Below are 25,206 nucleotides of genomic sequence, written 5' to 3' on the forward strand. Positions count from 1 at the left end.
ATGGAAACATGCCCTTAGAGTCAATCCCCATGGACCTATAGAACTAGCTTTTTGGAAGATCGTAAAATCTTCCCTCCGTTTCTCCCCAAAATGGACCTGAAATTGCGGAGTGGGCATCTCCGATCTCCGGGGGCACCCTCTGGACTCGCTCTATATTTCTTGTTGCCTCACTCCGTGAAAATCGAGGCGGGTCCAAAAATAGGGAGAATGAATGAGCTCCTTCGAATACTCTGGTCCATGGGGACATGCTCTTATAGCCAAGCATGGCCCTTGCTTACCATTGTCCATGCAAGCCAATGAAAACTCGGGCCTAGATTAGGGACGTAGATTATTAGAGGGCGGAAAACGGATTAACCGGGTTAACCGGAGGCTGCATGGACGTGGAGGGGGACGCGTGGAGGGGGACAGGCACGTGCCGGTGGAGCGAGGGGATGTTGGATATATATAAGCCAATGAGAGAATATTTGCCCCCCCAAAAAAAAGGGTGGTTTTTGGGAAGGTATGTATGCAAAAAAAAAAACAAAAAAAAGCTTTAGTTTTTTTTTTTTCCTGTCATTCTTGTAAACTACACAGAGCTTCGTCCGCCATAGCCACACACCTTCAAGCTTCCATCTTCTTCCCTCCTCAGCTTCTCCCCTGCTCATGCATCCCGCCCTCCCCCGGGATCCTTGCATGACCTCCCTTCTTCGCCCTCTTCTCCCTCTCGCTCGATTGCATGCTGATCCAGATTTCCCCTCTCTTCTTCTGTTTGCCCCCCCAATGGAGCTCCACCCTCCTGCTCTTCTTCCCGTCCCTTCCCGCCTGGACGGCGGCGAGAACAAACTATACGTTTCCTTCGCCGCTACACAGATACGCGACGCGCGTTGACATTTTGTGATTCGCTGGACTGCTTTCTTGCGGAAACTCTTCAGAGCTGCGTCCTCCGCGATTCTTGAGCTCCGAATATTGGTACCGACGGCTACCGTGATGCCTGGGTATTGAAAGCGCAGAGCCACAAACAATGTCCTGTTGTTGCAGGAATCGGAACAAGAGGGCCACGAGCAATGTGCTCCCGGGCGTGCCGTCTTCTGAAACAGCAGTCTCCGATTTGGATGCATCTTCGATTGACTTGGCTGTTTTAGTCCGGCGAACTAGCGAGGGAGAGGACACAGTGGTAGGAGCTGCTGCCACACAGGGGACCGCGAATAGTATGAGGGCCTCCATATGTCTCAAGCTTACTGTTTTCGTTGGCTTATTGGTAAGCGGAAGTAACTTCACTCGTAACATCTACCAATTTCAAACTAATTCGAATCGATTAGTTTCCTTGGGTACTGTCGCCGGCAGCTCCCATATTGTCTTCGGTGGCTTGTGGGTGTAGGTGATGCTAGCTTCTGGTGTTCCTGCGCTGGTGCTATGGTTGAAAGCCCACGATCAACTCGTCCAGGAGATAGAGCGCCGGCTTGTCACGGTTTCTACATTAAGGCAGGAACAGCTGAGAGATTACTTGACCAGTCAGACCGACAAGACTGGGTTGATATCGACCCGAATAATTATTAATTCCTTCTTGGCAAACTATAGCGCTGCCAATGAAACCTCAGCTCTAATTGATCTGAAATCTGCCACTGAAGTCACACCAGATCTTGAAGGCGCCGCAATATATGACAGAAATGGCTCATTGGGCTTTTCGACCGACGACTCTATGTTTCAGAAAGCACTCGGACCAACTGATCTTGACAGCATCGGTTCAGAAGGATTGAAGATTGGTCTCCCTGTACACATGCCTAACGGGTGGATTTATTATATTTCAAGAGGCATTTATGAGGTATGATCTCGCTACTCACTTTCTCTGGTGTTCGAGAATTGAAACATTTGCTGGACGGAGAGTCCCGAAGGCGGCCCTTTTTTCAAGCAGTCTATTTGAATTGTGTGACCTTTGTTCAAGTAGGACGTTTCTCCTGCATCTGTCGATGGAACATCAGCATGACCTCTCGTAGTGCGGCTATGCTTTGTTTGTTACGTGGCCACAGTGTTATTTTCGAGGTGTATGTTGAATGGACTTGAATTCCGGTGAAAAAGGATCAACTTTTGATACGCAGATCAGAAAATAGTCGATGTTGCGAGTTCTATTTTTTTAATTTATTGACATTAGAAGCTCATCGATAGTACTGTGTAGTCGGCCTTGAGACATAGCAAGATTATTTATCAGGTTGACACTTTCAGGACGCATGCGCGGCATTTGATTGACACAGTTAATGAAGGATGGGCCTGGGAAGTTTGCTATGAATTGTATTTGCAAGAATCGTTTGCATACTGGCTTGCATGTGTCATAGAATGATGAACGGAGTTGGCTGATTGTACAGAAGAAAATGGCGGGCATTCTTAGATCCCCTTCCATCTCTCTGGACATACACCCCGCTTATCTGTTTGTGAACTTTTTAAAGATATTCACCGATCTGTTACTGGATTCGTGCTCTCCCTTTTCAAGCAGTTGGACAATGATGAATCTTGCGTGCCAGGTATGTTACCTGGCACAGATGGCCTTCCACCCTCTCCAGACCACCTCCCTAACTGTGATCTCCCACAGACACAGAGTAGCAGTCTTGAGCACCTTCAGGCACAGATGATGGTAGGGAGCAATTGTCTCTCATACGGGGTAGCTGGCTGGTCCATCGCCCTGAATGGCATAGTTGGCCGTTTTTGGACAGCCTAATGTGGCCGTAGCCCAAGAAGGCTGGTCTGATCCACGTCTGATAAGTGATAAACCAAATGAGGTTGATCTAGTTGTCTTTCGACAAGATTTATGCAAGGACCTGTATCCATACAGGCTTCATAATGGGAGCTCAGTTCCCAGACACTGGTGTGCCTTCTTTTGTTACATACATATCCAATTCTCAGGGACAAGGACAAAACATAACTCTAACAGTTATCAACTCGATGAGGAATGTTTCACAACTTTTTAAAAACAAGAATGCAGATACAAGATGTTAATCCCCAGCACGCCCACTGGAATGGTGGTAGTCTTTTATTCAAAAGTTTTCTCACCCATTGCAAAATTATGTCTTGTCAGCTCCCAACCTGTTTGTTAGTATTGATGGTCATCTTATTCAATGCACGATAATCAATGCTCATTCGAAAAGAACCATCTTTTTTCTGTACTAGAAGTATGGGTGAGCAAAAAGGAGACGAGTTGGGCTGAATCAACCCTTTGGACTTGAGGACTGAAGATGCCAATCTTGAAGCCTGTCTCTTACTTCCAATGTTGGAATTGGAACCAAAGGGAGTAAGAGATCATGTACGCGGAAATTGCAGTCTTTATTGCTTTACCACATGTAACATAAGATACAATGGGGATAGCCTCCCCTTTATTCCTGGCACCTAAACGCTGGTTTTCCCCCCTATGGATAAAACTGAGCACCCTCTCAAGGTATTCTATTGTTACTTCCTTTCGATGGAACCACGGTGTACCAAGTACAACATCATGCTGCTTGAGAGGAGAGATTAAGAAATCCTCTTGATCTACATAGCTCTGCACATGGACACGAAGCTTTCCAATCAAAGGAGTAACTTACACTGGATTCCCTTGGAACATTTGATCAGCATCAAGAGCTCTGCCTAGCTCTTCAGTTTTTATCCCTAATCTCAGGGCTAAATCTTCAGATATGAAATTGTCTGTAGACCCTGGATCAAATAGGATTAATGCTTGCTGATCTCTTATCTTTCCCCACGATAGCAAAAGCTCTTTTTCCCTTGGGTCTGAGGTACTCCCCAAAACATCTGGGACTGCTCCCACCATTTGCCTCGGTGGTACTTGTGGCTTTTTTTGCTCCTTCTCCTTCCCTTCCCCCCTCAGAACCCGAAGGCTTCTCAGGGCATTGGGCAGCTATATTCTGTTCAGGAGTGAATGGGGATTTGCCTTTATATGACTTTGAAAACTGAGTACCCCTCGGATTCTGAGGTTGAAACCCTTTCTTTTCAACCTTGGGATACTCTTTCTTTTCTGATTTTGAAAAATCAGTTTTCTTTCTTTCAGCACGTCCTGCATGCAAGGATAGTACTGTGGATGGATCTTGTAATGGCACAAGACTAGCTATTGAAGCTAAATGCATAAGGTCTTGAATGTTCTTTGCCCCCAAAACATTTACTACTGCCTGAATTCTTGGACTGAGACCTGCTCTGTACTTTCTCATTTGGGTTCCTTTGGAGATCTTTTTAAAAGGTGCAACCTGCAAATAAGATCCCAAAATTTTTGGTCGTACACATCCACTGTATCTCCTGCATCCATATGCAAACTGTCCCAATCTTGAAGAACATGATCTCTAAACTATTTAGGCATAAACTGCTGGTAGAAGGCTTTCTTGAAGTCCTTCCACCTCTTTGGGACTGACCCATCTGTGGTCTGTGCACTCCACCATGCACTAGCTGTCGCTGTCAAGTGCAAACTGACCATTCTTAACTTGGAGGATTTCTGAAAACTTTTCTGTACCAAATGCAGCATCAAACTGCCTGATGAACTGCAATGCTTTGTCTGTATGACCATATTGTCCATTATAGGTCATAAACTTGATAGATTTACCTTCTTCCTTGGTCTCTCTGGAAGACTTTCTCTTCCTAGACTTCTTGCGTTTCCTTCTTTTCCTGGATGGTCTATCTGATAAAGAAGAAGATACAGAAGTTGAGCTCGAGGTAGACGGTGAAGGACTTGGAGATCGGTGATGATGCCTCGATCTCTTCCAGCTATGAGACTGTCCCCTATGAAATCTCTCTCTCTCAGGCTGTACACGAGAGTGTGCCTCTGGCATTGGCACATCATAAGCTGCATTAGGCATAGTTTCTGCTTGAAACAAATGCTAAGCTCTTGGATCCCTTCTGAGATTTTCCATCTCTTGTATACGAGTGCGTACCATCTGCTCAAATTCTTGCTGATTTTGTTGCACATTTCTCTGTCTTGGATGTGCATCCCTCTCTCGTGAATCCCATTGGATAGGTGATTGGGCCATTTTCTCTGCAAATTTCTCACACACACTGTGTATGCACTGATGCACGCAACCTTTGTTTTTCAAAGAGAAAATTTACCTCAACAAGAGGTGTCTTGCATTCATAATCTATGCCAGTACCGGGCTGTCAACTCAAGGCATATACCCACAAGGTTGCCAAGGCATCAACAACTATATTGCCCCTTTTGTGGCTGCTGCAAAAAGCACTCAGAATGCATCTGACTCCCTTTTCCTGAGCACAAAGGCATGGATTCCTTTACTTGTGCAAATCTCTGATTTTTCTCTGATTTCTGCTTTTTCTGACAGTAAATACTCTCTCAGATAAGTGAAAACTGCTAGCAGAAACAGTCTATGCAACTTTTTTGTGTGCGATAGTAATTGGATGAAGTAACCGGCTGGTTACACTAACCAGACTGACTGGTTCTGGTCTGTAACTAGACCTCTAACCAGATTAACTAGATTCTGAAGTAGCTGAACCAGACTGGAATCTGGCTAACTGAACCAGACTGAAATTCTGGTTAGCTGGACCAATCTAGTCAACTGGACTAGTCTCTAACCAGAGTCCAAGTGAGTGAGATTAAGTTCCCTTAACCAGATTGGTCCCGTTAGATCAATTGGCTGGACCTTTAACCAAGGTCAACAAAATGATGGTTGACTAACTGTAGTTAATCGTAACAGGGGTTGCTCTGACCCAGGTCTGCCACTTGGTTGCCACGTGTCCCGCTATGTCATCACCCTGCATGTGCTGCCACGTTAGCATCCATACGTGTCTGCCACGTCACCTGTCCTCCAGCATTGCCACGTGTCAGTGCCACGTCAGCTCGCATGTGCGGCCACCACATCGCCTGTGTGCCACGTGTCTGCTGACTAAGACTATATTTGCCACGTCATCACCTCTGTAGCCTTCTGGAAGTTCAAGCAACGCTTGGTCTCCTCGACGGGCGATGGCGATGGTGGCTCAAGCCATGAGTAGTTGCGACGAGGTCATCCCAACGGAACATGTTGATGAAAGAACGCCACCCAGCAATGCTTTCTGACGCAATAAAACTTTTGCTCTGTTCATTGCCCACGAGCAGCGTTTACTGCCAGCCCTCCCTCATTCCCTCTCTCAATAGAGACACTAGGGCCCAAGACAATAGTCGGGCTGGACCCCCCCCCAAGGATTTTATTACTTGAGGGAAGATGGAGTACATAGTTCAGCGTAGAGTTGTTCATACATATCCAAAAACGTGAATGAACATGAGCTCTAAGGCTCTCTTTCTTGGCAACAAGCCACTTGTCAAACTCTACATTACTTTCCTAATTACATGCCACTAAGGGCAACTCTGGAGTCTTCGAAGCACTTGGTCACACGAACCGCCTCCTAGACTCTTGGTAGGCTCCCGTAGCGCTTAGGAAAATAACCCTTCCTAGTACCTGCAACAATTAATTAAAGCGCACCACTATGGCACCCATTAATTGTTAGCGCTTGCATGCAAACAATACACTGCATGCAAACAATACACTGTGGACTAATTCTAGTCACGGTGGGCGTCCCCCCTGAACACATGTGCACACAAAACAAATATAAAAATATATTTATTTTTTGGTTGACCGAAGTCAACGCTCTTGATCATAATTAAGGGGCTTTGACCAAGGATCGAGGCGCCTTAATTATAGTCAAGTCTCTCCAACCGAAGTTGGCACAACTCTCCAACCGAAGTTGGCACATCTTGGTTAACCGTAGTTAACCCTCTTGGCGCATGCCAAGTTTCGTTGACCGAAGTCAACACTTTTTGACCGTAGTCAGCTCCGTGGTTCTCTGGTTAACCATAGTTAACCCTCTTGGTAATAAACCAAATCTCCCTGACCGAAGTTAGGTTTACTTGACCAGAGTCAAGTATCTTTGACCGTAGTCAATTCTTTGACCATTAAAGGAACTCTTTGACCATATTTAATACAGATGGAAAACTCTTTAATTATGATCAAATAAATGGTCACCTGTACTTTGACTTAGGATATTTATATGGTGGTGACAGAAACGACTAGGACTATGATGATATGGTTTCCATGTAGCTTCTTGAAAATCAACCCCATGTCAAATCCATATTTTGAAAAGGGTTGCCCTCAGTGCCTTGCTCGCAATAAAGTGGACATGATTGATCATGCCAAGATAACCTATGCTTGTTAGTGACATGTTAAAAGTCTCTCTTTGTCGATCTTCGTGCCTCATATTTTTAATCTTGGTTTTGGGCATAGTGGACCTCTAAAGTAGTTTTAACATTTTGTCAGCATGGTAGTACAGATTTTTGAACTCAAGGGCATGGTGACCTTTCCTATTAGAAATAACCGCAAGAAGGGTACCCGCAGTGGAAGATAGATAGTGTAGCCCAGGAACTCACACAGTGGTGCTTAGATGGAATTTAAACTTCTTTCCTTAGTGTGCTCAACGTACATGTGCAAGCCAAGTAAATATACAATGCTAATGAGAGAGATGTAGAACCAGCAGTAAATATATTTCAGTCCAGCGATGGACACAATACAAAAACAAGTCCAGAGTCCCACCGAAATGTGCTGTTCTAACCAAAATGTGCTGTTCTCCTACCTCCATGGCACTTGTAGATTACTCAGCCTGCGTGCCCCTGTAGAGCTTGAGTTGGCTTTGTTACCATGCCTGCAAAGACACCTCCAAGCTATCCCTCTCGGACAGTCACGTGTCAGGCAGTGAATGCTCCTTTGATCTGTACACCTTGCTGCCCTGGAAGACAGCCAAGGGTGAAGCCTCCCTATGAGCTTTGTCTGCAGCAATCAGCTCCTTTCTGGTCCTTCTGCATGTTGGTCGAAGGCCTGCTGTTAGCTGTTCTGCTGCTCTACTGGATGAAATATGAGCCCCCAATGGGCTGCTTTTATAGGGGCTGGTAGCCTCCAAAGTAGCTGGCTGGCAGCCTGTTCTGGCCGACCAGTAGCACCCAACCAACCGACCTGGTTGGCTCTCAACCAACCTCATAGGCAGTCCGGCCTGCCACGTGTCAGCCTGACACTGGCCTGGGAAACTGACCTTCAGTAAACTAAAGAGCAGTAAACCGTAACTAGCTTAGCATTCATGTAATTTTTAGGCGCATTGCATCTCTTTCATCCACTTCTTTAAACACAAAACCACCTAGAAACAACTTTGAAAAAGAAACTGGATGGAGGCTAGAATGCCCCTGCTCAATGAACCAAACACAAAACACCACACTGGCCCCAAATACCTTGGCGTCCCTTTCGGTATTTATTTAATTCTTCAAAAGTGGAATTCTGCTTTACTAGATCACTCAGCCTGCTTGCTCCTACAGAGCTTGAGTTGGCTTTGTTACCGTGGCTGCAAACACACATCCAAGCTATCCCTCCCGGACAGCCATGTGTGAGGCAGTGAATGCTCCTTTCATCCGTACACCTTGCTGCCCTGGAAGACAGCCAAGGGTGAAGCCTCCCTATGAGCTTTGTCTGCAGCAATCAACTCTTCTGTCTGAAGAATTGTTCTAGAAATTCTACTCTAATGAATTAGCTCCAGCACCCTTCCAGGTAAGAATGGATAATCAGAGAAGGATACATCCACTTGGCATTCTAAGAGGCCAAGAAATCAGCATATGGGGATTATGTTTCATTGTGACATTTGTTGTACTCTGCATGGAGGAAAGAGACAGCTCCTACTCCATGCTTCTAGGAAGACCTTGGCTCAGGGCTGCAAAAGTGAAGCAAGATTGGGGAGGTGAGAGGATTACAATTAGAAAGGGTAAGCAAGAGCTCCCTGACAACAAAGAAGAGTTTCCCTAGACATATGCAGCCATTGGAGGAGGGAGTCAACATGGTGGCTGAACTAGAGGAAGATGAGGAAATGTTCCCATAACCCTTATGGTGCAATTTACATACACCATTCTCAACACCCCCTCTTAAATTGCTCTGCAAAAGAAGAGGGTGCTTTACAAAACACATTTTTTTGATTTTTTGAATGTTGCATAATGGCAACATAAATAAAGATCGGAAAAGATGCACAAGAGTGCAAAAAGAGCACAGGGGGAAAAGTATGTACAAAGGTGTACAACTTAACGTTCACTTCCCCCTCTTAAGTTGCAATTGGCGAAGACCAAGCTGATGTCGAAAGTGTGCAAACTTATCAAGGGAAAGTGGCTTGGTGAAGATATCTACGACTTGTTCTTGTGTTGGACAATGTATCAAGTCGATTTCTTCACTCATTTTTCTCATGAACGAAGTGATGAAGGGTTCCATGGATTGGATGGCACAAGGTTGGGATGGGAGGATCCAGGCCCACTAGGCTCCCAATGGGCTCTTTTTATAGGGGCTGGTAGCCCCCAAAAATCTGGCTGGCAGCCTGTTTTAGCTGACCAATAGCACCCAACCAACCGGCCTGATTGGATCCCAAACAACAGTTTGACCTACCATGTGTCAAGCCCTAGGCCTATATTCAAGCCCAAAGCCTCTGCAAAACAGCTGCCTTGCACCTGCAGACATTCCGCTTCGTTCCAAGACCTGTCCGAGACCTACTGCCTCTACTCCAGCTCTTGGATCAGCTGGTACAGCTCTGTACAGACAGCTTATACAGGCACCACCTATCCTGGTTTTCTCCCGTGCTGCCTTTCCATGCTCCGTCTGCCCCAAACAGTCCATACACCCCATGATGCTCCTGCATGCCATGTGGCAATTCTGTATACTTTCTGTCCTTAAGGGGAGCTCCATTCTGCTCGGTGTATTCTTGATTGTGCTGCCCCCATGGCAGCCTATTTACTATGTGAAGAACCAGACTTTTCGAGAATGCAAATGTGTGCAATGCATGCAGAATTTGAATGCCAATTGGCCCTCCAATGGAGAAGAGCGCCCTCGTGAGAGTCCTTGTTTCTATTTTTGACCTACATGCAAGGTGTGTGAGAGATGGTGGATGAATGCAAGGTGAATGAAGAATGCTACGTGAGATTCACAATGAAAGGGTGATACCCTTTCATTAATGTCCCTTGAGATCACTCAAGTTCCATCTTCCCATTTACACCTACCCTTAGCCTATTTAGCCTATGACCCATGCATCTACCATTCAATGCACCTTAATGCACCCTTCCCTTCCTATTGCCCCTAGGACCTAGACACGTGTGTGCACTTTTTTATTAATAGAATAAGTATCACATGTCCAAATTCTATGCTGTCTGAAGCAGTGGCTCTAGTTCGACTAGCCCTATCTACTGAGATGATCCACCACCATAACAAATCGGTTGGTGTCCATCATAAATACATATACATGTTACACCATTGGTGTATAATATATAATAATGTTTTTAATGTCTACTAATCACGGATTAGTGATTTCTCTTGTCGTGACATGCTGCCCATATGGCAGCCCCCTCTTTTTGCTTTTCTCTCTCAGTATGCTAACCCACATGGCTGCCTATGTACTGCCCATGTGGCAGCCACATCATTCCCAAGTCCACCTCTCCAATGCTCTCATTGATCTACATCAGTGAGGTTTTTACGCCAAATTTTGTGTACTATGTAGCAGCCATCCAAAGAACAGGTGCGAATCTTTTTGGTTTTCAGGCAGTACTGTCTACCCATTTTCCCTTGTTACAACGGTTTGGAATGGATACTCAATACCAATTAAGCAGCTTGGGAACTGACCAAACCCTATATGACCCAACCAAAGACACTGCAGCATTTAATCCCTCTCAACATGATGGCTTAAAAAGGGGATGGAAGGATTTTTACAGTTTATAAATCACAAGACTTAGAAATATGTGAAGTCCGTTAATTTGTGCAGAAAGCTGGGTGTTTTTCTCCGTAGTAGTGATTTCTCTTATGATGGTCTTGGTTCCATCTTTTTCCCTTGGCTCCTTTTTGTTTCTGTCTCTGTTTCAAACTTCTAAGTCTTGGATGTTGTACATTACAATGCATGTTTTGCCTTTCTGCTTACAAAGGTTTACTTTATGTGCAGAAGAAAACATTGATTGGTGTGTTGGTGGCTTTGGTAAATGCTAGCAAATTAGAGATACTGGTTCAGGACAGGACTGGGCTACAAACAACAGGTGAATTGTTGATAGGTGTGCCAATAAACTCAAGCGCAATTCAGCTCTTGTTCCCACCATTAAAGAATACAAATAGGACTCAGTACCGTCTTGGTGGGGCCATGGGACTGGCCGTGAATGGAGAGTCTGGAATACTGACACTACGAGACTATAGTGGTGCCAAAGTCATTGCAGCGTATAGACCTGTTGGTTTTTTGCATTGGGGTGAGAATTTAAATCTGCTAATTGCTTGCATTTGTTGTGAACTATCCTTAGATTTGGGGTATTGTTAGATTACTAAACTAATATGTTTGAAGTCGTTTTACAGGTTTGTTGGCAAAGCTGGATGTCCGTGAGGCCTATGCACCTATTCATAGCATCCAAATTGTGATCATCATCACAATTGTTACTCTCCTTTTTTTGGGTGTGATGGCCTCTCTCGGGTTAGCTAAGGTTTAATATTCATCAGTTTGTATTTAAGTTTCACTCTCTTTGTTTATACGGTTGAAGTATCTTCATGCTTCATGTGATTACAATAGTCATTCGGGGCATAAATAAATATCACCCCTAGCTCGTGATATTTTGCATATTATGTGCAGTGCTGTATAAGGGGTAACAATAATACTTCTGAACTTCCAGATCTATTCAATATGATGTATGTAGGTGCATTTTGCCATTACTTCATATTGTCTCGTGAAGACTGAGAATAGATACATTCAAAAATAGATTTGCAGACACATTTATTTCTAACAACAGTCACACAATTACGATTGTTTTTTGCATTCTCACAGCATTGTCAATAAATAAAGAGCAATTTATGTAAGGAATCTTGAGTCTGTTGTGTTGTACCCATGGGACTGGTATTATGTCATGAGTAAGGATGTGGTGCGTATCTAGGGTTAGTCATTTTGAATGTATGGTGTTTGGGCTGACTCGATGCTGATGTCACTAACAAGTTCAGATATGGCATGCAAACGAATTTTCAGATGTTTTGGAAGAGCACTGTGCAATTTCTAGGCACACGTTGTCATTATCTTCTGCTGTGGGGAATGTTTGCTGTAGCAAACAACCTCCACATCTGTTTTCTAGCTCTTGACACCTGTATGATGTTGTAGTTAGATGCATCAATAGGGGGTTGGACTGATGCTCCCATGTGGGCAGCAAGATGGCTGCCACATGGACAGCAGAAAGACATCTTTCTTGATGTTATTTTGAGGACAGCCAATAAATCCACCCTGGTCAGCAGATTGGGCTGACAGCCCAATATATGGGCTAATTGGGACTGCAGGCTGTTCAACCTCTCTGTCTTGTTTTATTCTGCCTCTCAGTGATTCTCAGACTTTTTCTTGGTTCATTTTTTGTGTTGCACGAATGTATATTTTTTATTCATGAGGGCTCACTTTTCTGCTGGATATCCAGGTTTTTACGTCGCCTATTGTTGATCTTGGAAGAGCTGCAGCAGCTCTTGGTCAAGGTGATATGAGAACTAGGGTAAAAATGGGAACTATCCTGCTTCGTGATGAGATAGCTGATTTGATGGATACATTCAACAGCATGGCACATCAAATTGCTAGTCATCAGTTGATACTCGAGCATAAGGTTGTTTGTAGGTCTCCATATTGTGAGCTTAAGTCATCTGTAGGGTGTAGAATCGAACTTATACGTGAAGCAGGAATGCTCTTTGTCATCCTTTCTGATGTTCTCATGCAAGAGTTCTATTCTGTGCAGGTCAGGGAGAGAACATCAGAGCTAAAAGAAGCTAACGATGGCCTTGCAAAGCAAATAGAAGTGCGAAGGAAAGTAGAAGTAGAGCTGGAGAAAGCCAAAGATGTTGCCATAGCAGCAAACAGATCAAAGTCTGAATTTTTGGCTAACATGTCCCATGAAATTCGCACCCCTTTGAATGCAATCATAAATTTCACAGAGCTTTGCTTAGACACACGAATAACTCCTGAGCAACAGGAACATCTTGATTATGTACTGGCGTCCTCTCAACCTATTAATTTTCCAAAAGATATACCTATGCAAATTGGAATCATTGTTTATTTGTGTTACTGGTTTCTCCCAGGTTGGGTTGGGGTTTTGTAAACTTACGTTATCATTTGGTGCAGGTGCGCTTTGCTGCACAGCATCTCTTACGTATCATAACAGACATCTTAGACTTTAGCAAGATAGAGGCAGGCAAGCTAGAGATGGAGGACATACAGTTTTCTCTGTTTGACCAGCTGGAGCATGCTGTGTCAGTGCTGGCAGCACGTGCCCTGAAAAACGGCCTGGAGCTTTGTTGTAGGTTTGATGCAGATGTTCCTGACGAGATTATGGGAGATCCAGGGAGGCTACTTCAGATTTTTGTAAACTTGATTGGTGAGATTTTACTCAAGTGTTAATGATTCTAATGTTGAACGCATTTCTATCACTTTGCCTGGTCCTTGTCTAGCTAACAATAGTGTATGAATGCAGGCAATGGCATTAAGTTTACAAAGAAAGGAGAGGTGGTTGTTTCTGTGTCTGTGATGAGTAAAACTGTGGATGCTGTCGAGCTTCTCTTTTCCATCAAAGATACTGGTACATATGCAGTTCTTAACCCTGATCTTTGAATGTGTATTGATAGAATGGAAAATTACTTGACACATTTTCTCTCTCTCTTTTGCAGGTTTGGGTATACCTGAAAGCAAGCAACCACTGCTGTTTCAAGCTTTCTCGCAAGTAGATTCCTCAACACAGAGGTGACATGTCTTAGTGAGCTGGTTTAACAAAGCATTTTGTAATGTTGATGTATTTTTGTACAATTCTATGCTTTTACCTCAGTGTTAGGTGACATGCGGAAAGGAATCGGCTTGCTTAGTGGTGTCGGTCAATCTTGTCATGTTGAGCCATACTGTGATTGTACGCCAATCCTATGATACAAAGTCTTACTGTAAGATCTGGTTGAGGAGGGATGCCATATCTTGTACTCTTGGCTATGCGCGCTAAGGGCTAAGTCGATCTTAAAGACTTTTATGTAAAGGTATGACCCAAGAAATTTGAGTCCAAGTTTGAAGGACTGTTTGTTGCCTTTTGGACTGGCAATTATCAACATTTAATGTCTGATTGCCAAATTCTTGGAGCATCTATTGTGAATCATTATTTTGAGTTAGGTATGAAGAATCACAATTGACTGGTCGCTATTGTGGCAAGCTGTATAACTGACTGGTTGATCATGAGGCTGTATACTCTCTTGGTAGATGGTTAGAAGTAGAGAGTGCTCTACATATGACTTCAAACAGCCTGGAATCACATAATTGTTTTCAGCAACTAGCAAATTGCCTCTAGAGGCCGTTTGTAGGGGAGACCATGTACCTCAGAGATGTCACAATGTGCTCACCTTCTCAAGCTATTCTCATATAAGACTCTATGCACACATAATATTTGAGTTTTGTACTAGTTGGGAGATGCACAGGCTCTTTCTTGGTTCTTTGACCAAATTGTGTACTATTTTCTCTCATGTACAATCTTTGTCTCTTGTGGACATAAATGAACTCTCTTCTTTCCTCGCTTTCCGTCACTTTCAAATATCTTAATTGTAAAGTTAGTGATTTTCTAGCCTTAGGAATGTACTTTATTTTGATGAATTGATGCTTTCATCTAGTGCAATAGGGCCCCCCAGCAAGAAAAACTCGTTTATTAATTAATTTGTCGGGGGGCGGCGATGGTCGATTAATGTGATGAAGGATTGATTAAGGTAATCGCACTGCGCAGCCTGCAGGAGGGTCGTGGCTTTGTTGAGAATTGGCTCAGGATATGCTATCACTGGATCTTGATCACTCATATCCTGAGCCAATTCATGTGCCATTTGATTATCCTCCCTTCGCACATGTTGGATATTCCATGCTGTGAATTGTTGAAGCAACCTTCTTAAGTGACTGAGATTAGACGGCAAATCGGACACTACCACTGGTGTAGTTCTTGAAGTAATCTGGTACTTCATGAAGATCAACCTCTGATGGTGTTGAACTAGCTATACATAGTCTATGGTCACTGAGTGGTGTAGTAGCATTAATCAATTTTTGAGGATCTTGTGGACTTTCTTTTCCTGAAGTCTCACTATGAAGGCCCATCCTCTTCCCCCTTTTCCCCTATCTCTCTCTCCCTTTTGCTCCTCTATCCCCTTTCTGCAAATTTGTCCCTATCCCTTTTCTACAAATTTGTGACCATACCATTGTCATGCTCAACATCTTTATCAAATCTAACAATTGGATATGTAAGGTACAACAGGTGTCATATATATCCTGACCATGCAAGGTGTTTCATGATTGCAATGCACTAGCCTGTGAGGCAAAGTTTGTCTCAGCTTGGAGTCCACTTGAAATATGATGCATGACAATCTTATTACTAAGATCAAAGGGATAAAATACACATCCAATGTAATCGGATATGACAGATTGCGGATGGTAATCAAAAGGATTCCATTGGGCTAAGAGTCTTCGTGTTGAAGCTGCCCTAAGCTTTTTCCATGTTGCTCAAACCCTATGTATAAGATGCCGGAAACTAGAGGCATTTTGCCCCATGCTCCCTCCATTGGCATTTGACTATCCCATGGTGTGTAGTAAAGCTTTGTTGCTGTCTCACTTTGCCAAATGCATTGCTGTCAATTCTTACTTATCTCACTGCTTGAAACGTGATGGCGAAGAAGCTTCAAAATGGAGCCCAAATGGGGATGAAAAATGGGCTAGAAACAGCTTGGTAAGGGCTGGTAAAAGGCTAAAAACTTGGGCTAACAGAGCTCTCTCTTTAATATTTTGGGGAGAGGGGCTCGCCTAGGACATTTAGTACACTAACCTAAGGCCTACTAGGATAGTTAGGACACTTAGTTAGAGTAACCGAATCCAATCTAAGACTTAGCCTTACCCTACTTAGGTTAACCCATTGACCTAATCCAATCTAAGACTTAGCCTAACCCTACTTAGGTTATCCCACTGCCCTAACCAAAACTAAACTATACTAACCCTAACGACAAAGAGGGTGGACTTTGAATCTCGGTTGGCCTGAGCTGTTTGGCCTAATTGTGTGTAAGTAGCTATGGCTTGCGAAAAGCATGCAGGATGTCATGACGAGAAATCAGTAATCCGTGATTAATAGACATTAAAACATTATTATATATTATACACCAATGGTGTAACATGTATTTGTATTTATGATGGACACCGACCGATTTGTTATGGCGGTGGATCATCTCAGTAGATAAGACTAGTCGAGCTGGAGCCCTTGCTTCAGGCGGCATCGAATTTGGACATGTGACACTTATTCTATTAATAAAAATGTGCACACACGTCTCTAGGTCCTAGGGAAAATAGGAAGGGAAGGGTGCATTAAGGTGCATTGAATGGTAGATGCATGGGTCATATGCTAAGGATAGGTGTAAGTGGAAAGATGGAACTTGAGTGATCTCAAGGGACATTAATGAAAGGTTATCACCCTTTCATTGTAAATCTCACGCTACATTCTCTATTCACCTAGCATGCATCCGTCATTTCTCACACACCTTGCATGTAGGTCGAAATAGAAACAAGTACTCTCACAACGGCGCTCTTCTCCATTGAAGGGCTAACTGCATGCATTGCACACATTTGCATTCTCGAGAAGGCTGGTTCTTCACACAAGATGAGGTTTGACCCTACACTCGTGGTGACGTGGGCAACGGCTCCTATTTTGCCTTCACCAAGTTCTGTTGTGGTGACGATGAGCTCTTGTATTTCTGCTTGTAAAGCTCTTTTTGGTCTTTTGTCGTTTTTGTTGTTATGGCAAATTAGTAGACAGAGTGCAAGAGGCTCGAATGATTGCTAATGGAGCAGCGGCAATCCATCGTTTGTTGTTGTTGTTCCTCCTACTGCATTGGTGTAGCTTCTACTATGTGCAAGACTCATCTCTGGTGCATGTTGCAACGCTGCCTGAATCCTATCAGTTGGTGTTGTGAAATTTTGACTGAAGTTGAAGCAACGGTGCCAAAGGTAGAGCTTTGTCAATGTAGAAAAGGGGTAGGTGCACATTAGAGAAAGGGCTAGAGGAGCGGGAGGGGAGAGAAGAAGGGAGAGAGAGAGTAGGCAGCAATTAGGGGCAAGGAAGGTGGGAGAGTAGATAGATAGACGTCACATCAAGAAGTAAGTACAAAGGGTGAGGAGAGGGACTTTTATTGTCTTCCTCCACTATCTCCTTTTTGCCCCTTTCTAGGCCTAAACATCCCCAGGTCAAATTAGGCCTAACCCTCACTAACATGGCCCAATCTTGGCCTTCATTACACTCCATTTGTCATACTTTGGTGCCTTCAACCATTGTGTTGCACGTTAGCATCCTATAGGTTCCAATGTCTTGATTACCATGTTAATATCCTTGCACTTGACCTATCTTGCGTGTCTTCTGATGCTTCTTAGCCACGGTGATGAGGCATATTGGAAACCGCAAAACTTAAGTACTTTCCTTATTAGCACCAAATTATTATCCATGTTACAATATTAAGTTAGTTACCTAGTTACTAGTCGATGTAACTACATGTTTCTATTTCTTTTTCCAATTTTCATTGAATGCTATGGAGGGTTTTATAGTTGCAAATAAGATATGTTTGCATGATGTTAAGACCATGTTGACTAGCAAGGATAAATTGCTTTTTTGACATTTGTAAGGACTCCTTTCCTAATAGACCGGTGAACCTTGTTAACTTAAAATTTTCCCTCGACTCCAAGGCTCACTTCCAAAGAATATTGAATGCGACAGAAGCCAGAAGTGTGGACAAGGAAGGCCCTTGGATGAGAGTGGATTTGCAAGCAAGCTTAATCTTCTGCCGCATGGTGGTCGTGCAAGATGATTCAAGAACTTTGAACTTGGTAGTCCTAGTTTGAGCATGAAAAGATGGTGAGCACAGAAGCTAATGATAGCAACAGGAAGATGATCCACCACATGCACTAGCTAAGGGCTCAACCTATCTCTATGAAAGGTGCTGCAATCACTAGTCATCACAGGTTGACAATGAAAAAGTGAAGGTGAGTGGTCAGTAGTCACCACTGTATAGAGGTGTCTGACAATGCATGGATGTTCAAAGTAAATCGTTGCTACAGTGCATAGGGTGACAAATATATGTTGACACACCTGGTGACCTCAGCATGGAGAGTATGATGATGAGGTCACAAGAACGTCTTATATTTGATGTAGTGTCAGTGTCTTGTCAAGAGTGAGTGCACATAGATCATTTTTGTGTACATGAATTATAATTATGACAGAAAATTGTAATGGTGTTTAATGGAGGTGAACTTGTTTGCTACATTAATGCACGTGCAATCTCTGGCCCGCATCAGATAATATTATCTTTATACCCCATGGCATCAGAAGACTACTGATTATAAAGCTATTTGGATCTTACTCTTCACCTGCAAATTCGATATTGTCATGTAAATACATTTGGGCCTGTTTTTATGTGTGGTTATTAAATAAAAATTACATCAGCAAAGAGCTACCCTGGATGATCACATTCTGGCTTGCTCTTATGCAAACCTCAAATTGGATGTCCTTGTGCCCTATAAACAAGTGCTGTTGGTGAAGTGAAAGGAAAGCATAGAGTGAACACGTACTGAGAATTCTTGCTAATAGAATGAAGAAAGGTGAGGTCCTTAAGTAGGCACCTCTTACATGATCACTGACATCACTGATGACCTCTGAGCTCCACAATCATCTCCTCAATCTGCTCCTAGATTCTCTCAATCATCCTATGTGGCTTCTACCACCACCTAACAGTGCTTATGGGCACCTAATTGTGCCTCTAGCACAGACACATAGAAACCAAGGTGTGCCTGGGGCATACACCTTGAGATATCCCATCATACCCCCCCTCAAGGGAATGCCTCAGGCTATGTCAAGGATACATCTAGTCTCATAGTTTCTCATGCCATCTCATGGTGGTTAAGGATAAATCTATGGCTAGGTTCTCATGCTAGCAAGGGGTTCCCAAGGGAGTGAAGTAAACAAAAGGGATACAAAAGACCTTCCAATGGTTATCTCCCCTGCATGTACATGCACACAATGTCTGCAGGAGGTACCATGGAGCAAAACACATACACATGGCCTACATCATATGGTGACTAGAGGTGTTTACAAAACACAATAGTTTATTTCATTCATTTTGGAGGACTATCCAGGCTGAGTACCTTGACTCAACATAAAAAAGGGAGATCTGGAGCATATATGGAGATGATTTAAAAAGCATATCTTCATAGGATGCCTCATCTTGTGGAGGCACATCAACTGAAAGTAGATTGGCAGTTTCTGACTTTGTAGTTGCTTCCTTTTTGGCTCTACAAAACTTTTCATGGTGATTGTTTTTGCCACAGTGTTTGCATGGATTGATCTTGAAGCAGTCTTTTGAGAGGTGATTAGTCTTTCCACAATGTTTGCAAGGTGAAAACTTGCCCTTCTGGATTTTTATGGCATAGGTTGTGTCATTGCCTCTCCGGAGTTCCATGTGCCTTTCTTCTTCTTGAAGAGCAGAAATAAGACCTTCAAGATTAGGATTATGAAGATTTTTCAAAGTGGTAACAACATGATCATAATCTTCAGGCATACTCTTGAGCAACACTGCCATTGCATCATCTGTAGTGATTGGAGAGTTGATAGAAGCAAGTTGAGTCATGAGACTCCGCATATGATTGACATGGGCAGCCAAAGGAGTGCCACTGGCCATCTTTAAGTCAAAGAAAGCAATCTTAAGTGACAATTTTGAGATGTGAGAGCTAGCACCAAAAATAATATTAAGCTTCTGCCAAGCTTCAGAAGGAGACTCCAAATCAGATATGTGATGAATATAGTCATCTCCTAAGGCAAGAGCAATGATGCCATAGGTTCTCTCCTCTCTAGCAGGATCTCTTGCCGGGCGTGTCGGAGCTGAGGATTCTCCAGCATTTGAGGCTGTTGAAGAAGAAGTTGAAGCCGGTTTGACAAGCCCCCAGAGGTTTTCCCTCATCAATGCAAACTTAACCTTCATCTGCCATGTGTGAAAGCCCTTACCATTGAACTTATCCATATTCAAGATGGTAGCCATGAGAGGGTCTAACCCAGAATGGGCAGTGTCTACTCTCTTACAAGGCTAGAAAGAGTTGAAGAGCTCAAAATACAAGCATTTAGAGTAGCAAAGGCTTGCAACCAAAATCCATCCTACAAATCAATGATGCTTTCACTTGCATGCTTCATAGAGGTGACTAAATGAAAGTATAGCAACTTAAAAGAAAGTTGTAGCCACAGTTGTATTGATGCTTTTCAATACTTTAAAACCTCAAAAATGCTAAAGTAGCATCAAACTCACAACCTTGTCAAAACTGTCCAAAACAGAGGCCTGAACTTGGAGGGCTTGTATCTCACTCTTCAAAGCAAAGAAAAAGGGCTTTCTGAAGCAAAAGAAAGCTCATATACCAGAGAAGATCCAGCACAGAGGTTGGGCGAAATGGCGCGCGATATTGCTGGTTGGAGCGTTGTCAAAATCGACTGGTTTTTGGCTCTGTTCTCCTTGAATATGCAACCATTGCTGCTCAGATTTATGGAGAAGCTTCCCCTGAAAGGAATTAGAGAAAGGTGGAGCAGACACAGAGAAAACGAAGAAGACAGTTTCGACGATTTTCGTGGAATGGCGACCAGCAGCGACGACCTTTCTTCAATTGCTAGCAGGTGGAAGTTCGCCCATTCGAGGGTTATCTCCAGCAGGAAGGGCTTGGAGAATGGCGGAGAAACGAGGGAGAACAAGCTTTAGCAAGATTTGGGAAGAAAGGGAAGAAATGGTGAAGATGAAGAAGAAGAAGATGGAGAAGAAGAAGATGATGTGGCACAAATGGGCTCAAGGAGGATCGAAGGGCTCTGATACCATGTTGGTGAACTGAAAGGAAAGCATGGAGTGAACAAAAACTGAGAATTCTTGCTAATAGAATGAAGAAAGGTGAGGTCCTTAAGTAGGCACCTCTTACATGATCACTGACATCACTGATGACCTCTAAGCTCCACAATCATCTCCTCAATTTGCTCCTAGATTCTAGCTTCTACCACCACCTAACAGTGCTTATGGGCACCTAACTGTGCCTCTAGCACACACACATAGAAACCAAGGTGTGCCTGGGGCATACACCTTGAGATATCCCATCAAGTGCAACACGTGTCTGGGAACAACACTTATTTTCAACTACATGTCCATACATGGGGCTTGAATAAGTTCTTCGAGGGTGCATACATTGTGAAGATTCATGTTTTTGAAAGCATAAATCCTTTTGCAACGCAGATGCAATTAGTTGCTCTGTGATTGGTGCTCCAATATATATCTTTTCCTGTTACGATATAAACATTGTCTCCTTGATTTGATTTTTTAAAAGGAATGGTGTATTCTGCATTTATTTCACAAATCTCTTTCTCAATGGATGGTTGTATACCACACAAAAATTTTGTTTTCTTGTCTACAATAATCTGCACGGGATAGACAGGATGACAGGAATTTCAGAGATCGTGGTATGCCACATTGCAATCAAACTTGTTGGTTCATGAGGGTTGTATATTTGGGACACTGTTTTCTGCAGACTGTATGGAGGAACAGGATTGGGTCTGGTAATATCATCGAAACTTGCAGCTGCAATGGGGGGAAAGATGTGGGTGGAAAGCGACGGTGAAGAAGATCATGGAAGCACCTTTTACTTTACAGCCAGTTTCCATATACCCCCAGCTTGCAATCTCTCTTTTAGTCCAAGGATTGATATGTTCAAAGACATTCCTGCCCTTGTTGTGGATGACAATGAAACCAGCCAAAATATATTGGTAGATTTGTTGAAGGTAATGGACTTACCGGGTTTTGAATGCTATACAATTACCTTTGGTTCTTTTCTTAACTGGGTATGTGGCTGAATATGTGGTTCTTTATTTCAGAACTGGGGGATGATAGCTGATGGTGTTAGCAGTGTGGAAGCTGCTGAAGTGGCCCTGCAGAAGGCAGAGAAGGCAGGTCAGAAGTACAATGTGTTGTTGCTAGACATGTGGTTGAATGGAACGGATGCATCTGAGCTAGTTTATCTTCTCCACCGAAGGCCCAATCTTCTTGGGAGATTTTGTGCTTCAGCTACATTCTTACCAATTGATAGGGATGTTGCTGTGAAACATCCTGTCGAATTAGTCATGCAACCTCAGAACCCTGGAAGCAATAATATCTCAGAAGATGGCATGTATTCTGAAGTTCCAGTTGATATACAGCACTCCAATGATAATGTGGTCAGCAAATCTGAAGACAGTTCACACAGTAGGCTATGCAGTCAGGTGCAAGGAACACCTCTTGATGATCTTGTAATCGAGGAAAACCAAGATTGCCAGGCAGCTGTTGCTGCATCAAGGGTCCGCAGGTGCCATTTGTCAGAGAATAACTGTCCTCCCATTATCATGCTGACTTCAGTGAATCACACTGATGCAACCAGGTATTGTCTCAAGGTTGTTAAATCTGTTGTAGTCTGCTCTTGCTAAATCATGTGGCATCTTTACTTGTGCAATTTATTCTGCTTATAAATTACTATAGCCTCTAGTTTCTTCCCCTCCTCTTCTGCCATGTATTCCTGAAAGGCAGGGGTCCCTTCTCTGCTCTTTTATCTAGAGCAATTGTTATTGTATGCCTCTTTATATTTAACAATTTAAAGGCCTGTGTGTGTTTCAAGTCTTCATCACCTCCGTGGTTATTTCTATTTCGTGGGGTGGCAAGGGAGGGAAGCGAGGGGTGGGGCAATAACAAGATATCATTCATTTCCCACAAGATTTGCAAAATTTTCCTCGGTTCCTTATTTATTTATGTATAGGTGCGAGTCATTAAGCTCATTGTCACAGCTTGTATGCACTGCAAACCTAGAAAGTGCATTCATATCATCAAGGCCTGTGCAAGCATCATGGTCATTCTTTTTGTCTCCAGGTGCAAAGAGCTTGGCATAAACCTTCACACATCAAAGCCCATCAAGCGTTCCTTACTTATTAGGGTATTAGAGACAGCCCTGGGTTGTCAAGGCAATTCATTTGTCATGGAGGTATGAAATTTGAAGGTTGTCTGTATCTTGAAGACTTTTGTCCTGATGTTCTCTGTGGTGCGTTCCTCTTGAGGACACTTTTCTCATCTCATACTTGTATCATTTTGCTTGATTTCTAGGGTAAAGTCTCAAAGGGATCTTCAGAAAGTCCTAGCAAGAGTCTGCATATCTTGGTTGCGGAAGATAACCTTGTAAATCAACGTGTAGCAGTGGTGCTACTGCAAAAATGGGGCCATACGACTGTCCTGGCTCGTAATGGAGCAGAAGCTGTCGAACGGTTCACCAAAGAATCATTTGACCTAATTTTGATGGATGTGAGTTAGTCAAACTTCTTGAAGTGCTTTAGAGCTGTGAATGTCTTCATAGATTAAATTTTATAGCAGATTTTTCAATCAGAGAGAGAAAAAAAAGCAGCACTACAGTATGGTTAAAGAAATCAAGCATTTATTGTGGTATATTCAAAACATATGTGGCCTTTCACACAGCAAGCACTGTTATTTTTATTTTATGAAGTATGGGTGTTTACAAATGCCATGCTAGTGCCTAGAATTACGTAATATCATTTATTTTCCATGAGGAAGCACATTTTGTTATGACACCAGCTAGCAACTTCATCGAATCCGTAGTGCATGTTTTTTGCTTGCAAATGGTTTTTCATGTCAGTTCTGTTTCTGTGTTCTTTTCTTTACTATGACTCTGTAGCAAAAAACTTCCTCTTTTTTTGAGGAATCTCATTGTTGTGTTACTGACTTTCAAGTATAGAAGTGCATACTGCCTGATCTTTGCCATTTTGTATTCTTGCCTTCGCAACAAGAAGAGTTTCTGCAGTTCTTGGCTATCAGCCACTAGTGTATCCTATTCTGTGAGGTACCGGGGGTGAAAAACAGCAGGCATTTGCTATAAATCTTCATGGAAGGAGATGGCAGAATCAGCTCTCACTATGTTTTGTGTCTCCTGTAGTTTTGGTTTTAGGTGCATAGTTTGGGTGGTGTCGCAGTAGGCCTTTCTAGAATGCAGCCCAGTAACGTCTGCTCCTCCCCTACTTTTTGATTTTTAATACAGCTCTTTGACATTTTAAGGAATGTTAGGAACATGCAGGTACAGATCTACACACAATCATTCACCATGAGCATTGGTCCCCTTATGAAATTGAGCGTGGATGCAGTAGGACTTTGTAGAACATGATCCATGGAAATAATCAAAATATATTGAAAGAGGAATTCAAACAGTTGGTCCAATTGCACTTGAAAAAAGATAGATATGTGAAAATCACCTCTCTTTTTGGGATAGCTACTCTGCGATTAGTGAAAACAATTCATTGTAGTAGTTCCTTTTCTTTTTGGACATTGATGACTCGGCATTAAGTAGGTTCAAGCCCTCAATAGATTTGTGGTTTTTGAATTGGCCTAAGTAAGATCAGGTCCACTCGCGCAAGTCATTTATCAAAAAACGTTTTGAAGCTCCCATAGCAATGTGGCCATACTTTATTTATTACAAAAGGGCCTACCAGTTTCACGCGTTAATGGGTTTGGTAGGAAGTGACCCGAACTCCTTGATAATTGTTTATCTCGTTCAATTTGAACCTTCGCACCTTGAACCCTTCTCGTGTTTTAGTGAGCAAGCCGCAGGTTTTCAACAAAAGATGTTCCAGCTCCATCTTGAGGGGAAATTAGGTGCTTTCAGAAGATTTTGTAAGCTATCCTATCCCAACTTTGTGCATCAATTGGTGAAAAGTAGGTGGGTTGGAGGAAAATTGGTTCTTGTGAAGAGACTCGTGGCGGCCAATTGGTGGGTGCTTGATGTCAATGCCATATGACCCAAAATAATAATGTCAAACTGTCCCTCACCTAGGTTATGGGGTGAACCTGCACACAATCGACCGTAGATGTCGCGTGCATTGATAAGAGGTGCATCATGGTGGTGCCGCATGGGAAAATATGGTTTGCTTAGGAAGTTGGATAAGGGCAGGCAGATCACGATTGATTAATCATAGTAGCTGATTTGTTGTGTAGGTAATTGTGAGCTTTAGGCTACTAGAAATTTTTGCAAATTTTTAACCTTTTTCCATGATAACCTCCCTTGATGGTTGGAACATGCAATAGTGGGTGGCTGTATTTCCCAACAATGTGCATGTGTGCTGTACCAAGGGTAGGCACT

The 25,206-nt window shown here is 43.1% G+C and overlaps 1 protein-coding gene across 1 annotated transcript in view; it reads left to right on the forward strand.

Moving 5' to 3' along the window:
- Nucleotides 1-597: 597 nt before the first annotated feature.
- The window catches only part of LOC147881755 (uncharacterized), a 30,609-nt gene continuing 6,000 nt past the window's right edge, over nt 598-25,206 (forward strand). Inside the window, exons 1-13 of the mRNA XM_087401763.1 lie at nt 598-1,237; nt 1,358-1,801; nt 10,930-11,224; nt 11,328-11,452; nt 12,419-12,598; nt 12,728-12,976; nt 13,111-13,363; nt 13,460-13,564; nt 13,653-13,725; nt 21,574-21,823; nt 21,917-22,455; nt 22,938-23,049; nt 23,169-23,363. Coding sequence (XP_087257889.1) covers nt 1,001-1,237; nt 1,358-1,801; nt 10,930-11,224; nt 11,328-11,452; nt 12,419-12,598; nt 12,728-12,976; nt 13,111-13,363; nt 13,460-13,564; nt 13,653-13,725; nt 21,574-21,823; nt 21,917-22,455; nt 22,938-23,049; nt 23,169-23,363 — 3,057 coding nt within the window. The 5' untranslated portion in view covers nt 598-1,000. The remainder of the gene's footprint in view (nt 1,238-1,357; nt 1,802-10,929; nt 11,225-11,327; nt 11,453-12,418; nt 12,599-12,727; nt 12,977-13,110; nt 13,364-13,459; nt 13,565-13,652; nt 13,726-21,573; nt 21,824-21,916; nt 22,456-22,937; nt 23,050-23,168; nt 23,364-25,206) is intronic.

Source organism: Dipteris shenzhenensis, chromosome 30, assembly GCF_047967505.1.
Source record: "Dipteris shenzhenensis isolate YYH24624 ecotype China chromosome 30, Dip_SZ_1.0, whole genome shotgun sequence".
Lineage (NCBI taxonomy): Eukaryota > Viridiplantae > Streptophyta > Polypodiopsida > Gleicheniales > Dipteridaceae > Dipteris > Dipteris shenzhenensis.